At 35.1% G+C, this 4,995-nt stretch overlaps 1 protein-coding gene across 1 annotated transcript; it reads right to left on the bottom strand.

Moving 5' to 3' along the window:
- Nucleotides 1–658: 658 nt before the first annotated feature.
- Nucleotides 659–1,219, bottom strand: LOC134256679 (uncharacterized). Its single transcript, XM_062739361.1, has one exon. It carries the CDS (start codon nucleotides 1,217–1,219, stop codon nucleotides 659–661), a length of 561 nt encoding a protein of 186 aa, XP_062595345.1.
- Nucleotides 1,220–4,995: the final 3,776 nt, after the last annotated feature.

Here is a 4,995-nt window from a genome sequence, read left to right as displayed (position 1 = left end):
ACAAATATGAAATCAGTCCCTCGAGATATTGCAAAAACGTCACTGCCACAGACATGGCACATACCCAGGATATGGATTACTCGAAATTAAGTGTCCAATAAATCAGCTGCCAGATTGCATCTTGAAAAAGGATGAGAATGGATACAGACTTAAAAGAGACCCACAAGTATTTCTATCAAATCATGATGCAGATGGCTGTAACGGGACAAGAGTGGTGTCACTTTTGTGTGGACACAGGAAGAGTCCCACCTGGTGCTTGTGAAATTTGATCAGGATGTTTGGTTGGACATGAAAGCTAAACTAGATGCTTTCTTCTTTTATCACTATTTAATTTGAATAGAATCTTGTAAATGTTGCTAGTTGTTTGTTTTTCTTCAAAAGTTAATTCCCAATATCAGTTAAAAAGCTAAATAATAAGGAAGCTGTTGAGGAAAATAAATCAAAAAATAATTGGATTTAATTGAAAGAACAATAACTTCTTATAATCTTCAGTAAATTTTTTCCTGTTGTGATGAAAAAACTTGCCAAAAATGAAATATCCAATAAAAAAAAAAATTGAAAAATTACCAAGAAAACAAACACATTTTCTGATGTTAGATTTCAATGCAACAGGTATGTAAATTTATGCAGTCAATGTTGACAATGTTATATAATCTTTCTATGACCAGTCTTTAACAAGGGGACCTCTAAACAAAGTAAGCATATTTGCTACTGTCCAAAGCTGGTTGATTGATCCTACCATACTAAGAGGTATAATACCATCAAACAAATGAAATTCTTTAACTCTTTTCCATATATGCCGCTCAATATGAATTCTAAGTCTGGCAATTGTCTGAGTTTCTTCTACCTCTTGGGCACTGAATTGTCCCTGGCTCATTAGAAATGGTGGTGTGTTAACATCAATCCCTGTTCCTTCTAAGACCTTCTGTAGGGTAAAACCCTTATCAGCCATAACAGAGTCCCCCCTCTCTAGCAAATCAATGAGACCACACAGTTTAGTAATTTTTACATCTGAAATACACCCAGTATAAAGGCTTGACACAAAGGTAAAGGCACCATGAGGAGCAATACCCACTAGCCCTTTCCAAGTATGAGAGCTTTTGTATGCAGAATAAAACTTTGATCCAAGAACAAGTGATGAGGGCCGCTCTGTTTTGATTTCTGTACAGTCAATGATATTGTATGTACTTGGGTACAAACATTTAAAGCAGTCTGGCATTTTCCTGTAAATTTGTTCTCGTGAAGGCCAAATGTTAATGCTACCCAAAGCAAATTACAAGAAATTTGTCCAGTAATACTTTTTCTGCTGACTGTTGATAAATGACAATTAAACATAGAAGCCCACATTTTAAACGGCACAAAATCATAAAAAGTTCATCTATTAACAACAAATTTCTTTGTCTTTCAAGAATGTTTGAGTTTGGGTTTGCTGACATTTTGTAATAATAGCTAGTCATTGAATAAGCAGCAGGTTTAATAAAATCAAAAAAGCTGAAAATATGGCAAATGATATGAAGCCTGTGTAAAACACGATCATAGAATCATCTTTGGATAATTTTTGAATTCCAAATTTTTCAATCTCTAGTTTTTGTTGCAGTTTCCCAATTTCTTGATCTTTTTCCTTTAACAAATGTTCTAGGATCTGGATTTTTTTTGTCGGATACATCACAGGGCTCCATCAAGGGACAGCTGAAATAAATTTTCATACGTCTTGCAGATTTTCTTGAACTATGCTGTTGTACAATGTTATTTACTTACATATCAGTTTTCTGGAATACAATCAAGATGATCCTGCATCTTCTCATGTTGTCCAGCAAATCTGATGTTTAATTAAATCATCCAAAATTCAATATTGCAATTGCAAACCGAGTAATTTTATTCACAGCTTGTCAATTGAATAATCTTTTGAAAATGATTTAAAATTCTCAAATGATGATCCAGCATCAGTCTGTCCAGCAGAGCAACTACAAAAAATCTTAAAATCAACTAATTAACCAAGTGATAGTAGTTTCAACAATATGCACATACATTAATTTTTAAAATGAAGATAAACATTGCATACCGTTGTTATTTTCTCATGCATTTCTTTTTTCAAAAATCACCATATCAGGAAAGTTGCCATATAAACATTTGTGATACTTTCATTTTACAAATACTTACAATATACCTGCAGATTGTGAAAAGTTTGAGAAATTTATTTAATTTTTGTATAAATACATCTATATGCTTTGCTTATTAATTGACAGTTTTGTTTACCATTCTTCAAATTCAGGTGCTGCAGGTAAGGGTTCAAGATGATCTGCCTGGTCTTCCAATTTCTGTCGTTTCTCTGGGAGAGGGTGCTTCAGGATCGGTCTCCTGGGTGTCGTCTCCTTGGCCTAATTAAACACAGATGGAATACTCTCTGGATTCTAGCGTCTTTCTGACTGGGGTCCATTTAAAATCATCTGACTTGAAGTGTCTTGAGCACACAACAGTTTCTGTTGATTTCTATTTCGTAAAATAATTTATCTATATATGCCTCAACCAAATTACAGGACTTGCCTTTAAACATTACATTATTCAGACCATTTTTAGTGTACTGATATATTTGTTTAATACATGTATTACAAAATCTTACATAACAAACACTCTGACAAATGTATTATCAGCTGTCTTTGCTGATTATACTAAAGTAGTTTAAGATGGTGAGAACTAGTTGGACACACTCGCAGCTCGACAGACAGATATATTAAGAGGAAACCTATAGTCCCCTAAGGTTTCACCGATATTGGACTAAAAATATGAAGAAAACTAGAGCAAAGCTCGTTGCAATACAACGAGTAGGTCTTCCGTCCGGTTTTGACCGGAAGTGCTGAGCTAGGTGACAGAACAAGAGAAAGCTATGAGCTAGGTGACTCTCCGGTGACTTTATAATTTCAGTTTTGCATTAAAACTTTCAAAATAAGCCATTTTTTGCTACTTCCGGTTTGACCAGAAGTGACGACAACGGATGGAAAAATTAATTTTATGCTCCCAGAGACATATGGAACCCAAAAACTTGTCAAGAACGGCATAAAATCGTGTTTTCCGACTACTTCCGGTTTGGCCGGAAGTGACGACGCCGGACGTATTTTGACGACTCCAGTAGATTAAACTTACATTTTAACAAATTTGCGTCTTTGACGTATTACAAATTCTAAATACTTCTTGAGATATAAAGGAAAAACATTCGGCCCCTCTCTGCCCCTGATTTAAGGATACAGCCCTTTTTTCGAGGTATCATTAGAAAGACCTTCAACTTCTATACTTTTTTTGTTCTTCATGTTTTAACAAAATATTTCTAGGTAAAAAGTTATCACAGAAAAGGTGTTTAAAATTTTGAAATTATTGATAGGACTATTTTCGGGCCATAGCGAGCGTCGGCAATTCGTACTTCCGGTGGTTGTGATATACGAAATTCGCTTCTCCAAAGGTCGCTTTAGCATCACTGAAAATTTCATGCTTCTGTGTTCAGTGGTTTTTCAGAAAACTGCCGGACAAAGTGACCCTCTGAAAATCACTAAAACGCGGAAATCTCAAAACCGGAAGTGACATCATCAAAACAAAAAAAAGTTTCATGAAAATCGAGCAAGCCGTTTTCGAGAACTCGAGTGCACAAAATCGGTAAGAAAAAAAAACAATAACTAGAGCATAGCTCGTTGCAAAGCAACGAGTAGGTCTTCCGTCCGATTTTGACCGGAAGTGACGGAACAAAAGAAAGCAATGAGCTAAGTAGTCTCCAGTGACTTTATAATTTCAATTTTGAATCAAAACCTTCAATATAAGCCATTATTGGCCACTTCCGGTTTGACCGGAAGTGACGACGAGGGACGAAAAATTACTTTTTATGCTCCCAAAGACATATGTAACCCAAAAACTTGTCAAGAACGGCAAAAAAACGCGTTTCCGACTACTTCCGGTTTGGCCGGAAGTGACGACGCCGGACGCATTTTGACGACTCCAAGAGCATTGAATATTGAACATTTTCGAACAACTTTTCTTCTTTGACGTATTACAAATTCTAAATACTTTTTGAGATATAGAGGAAAAACATTCGGCCCCTGAATTAAGTGGCCAGCCCTTTTTTTTTGAGCTATCATTTGAAAGATCTTCGAATTCTTTACTTTTTTGTTCTACATGTTTTAACAAAATATTTCTAGTTAAAAAGTTATCGTAGAAAAGATGTTTAAAATTTTGAAATTCTTGATAGGACTATTTTCGGGCCATAGCGAGCGTCGGCACTTCGTACTTCCGGTGGTTGTGATACCGTATAAGTAGAAATTTTAGCGAGGATTTAATTTTGGCATTATTAGCGAGGGTGCCGAGATCGCTAAAATTGAATATCGCTAACAATTAATTGTGTTTAATTTGTAATAGCTTCTTTATTATGCATTTTAAAATCGCGAAAATAACATCTCGCTAAAAATAAATTACCAGTTTATGGGGACAAATCGCTAAATTTGCGTCTCGCTAAAATTTCCACTTATACGGTATACGAAATTCACTTCTCCAAAGGTTGCTCTAGCATCCCTCATGCTTCTGTGTTGAGTGGTTTTTCAGAAAACTGCCGGACAAAGTAACCCTCTAAAAATCACTAAAACGCGGAAATCTCAAAACCGGAAGTGATGTCATAAAAACAAAAAAATACGTTTCTAATTTTTTTCATGCTCTATCAGTCCTAAAGTTTCATGAAAATCAAGCGAGCCGTTTTCGAGAACTCGCGTGCACAAAATCAGTAAAAAAAAGACAATAATTAATAATAACTAGAGCAAAGCTTTGAACAACTTTGCTTTGACGTATTACAAATTCTCAATACTTTTTGAGATATAAAGGAAAAACTTTTTGGCCCCTTTTGGCGATTCTTTACAACTTTTGTTCTATATGTTTTTACAAAATATTAACGTTTAAAAAGATTTAGCCAAAAATGTGTGAAAAATTTCTAAATTCCCGATAGGTTTTTTTTCGAGCCATAGC

Source organism: Saccostrea cucullata, unplaced genomic scaffold (assembly GCF_032062105.1).
Source record: "Saccostrea cucullata isolate Sc308-1 unplaced genomic scaffold, CSIRO_AGI_Scuc_v1 ctg16750, whole genome shotgun sequence".
Classification (NCBI taxonomy): domain Eukaryota; kingdom Metazoa; phylum Mollusca; class Bivalvia; order Ostreida; family Ostreidae; genus Saccostrea; species Saccostrea cuccullata.
Note: the sequence above shows the minus strand (reverse complement) of the source record. Positions and strands in the feature narration are given on the sequence as shown.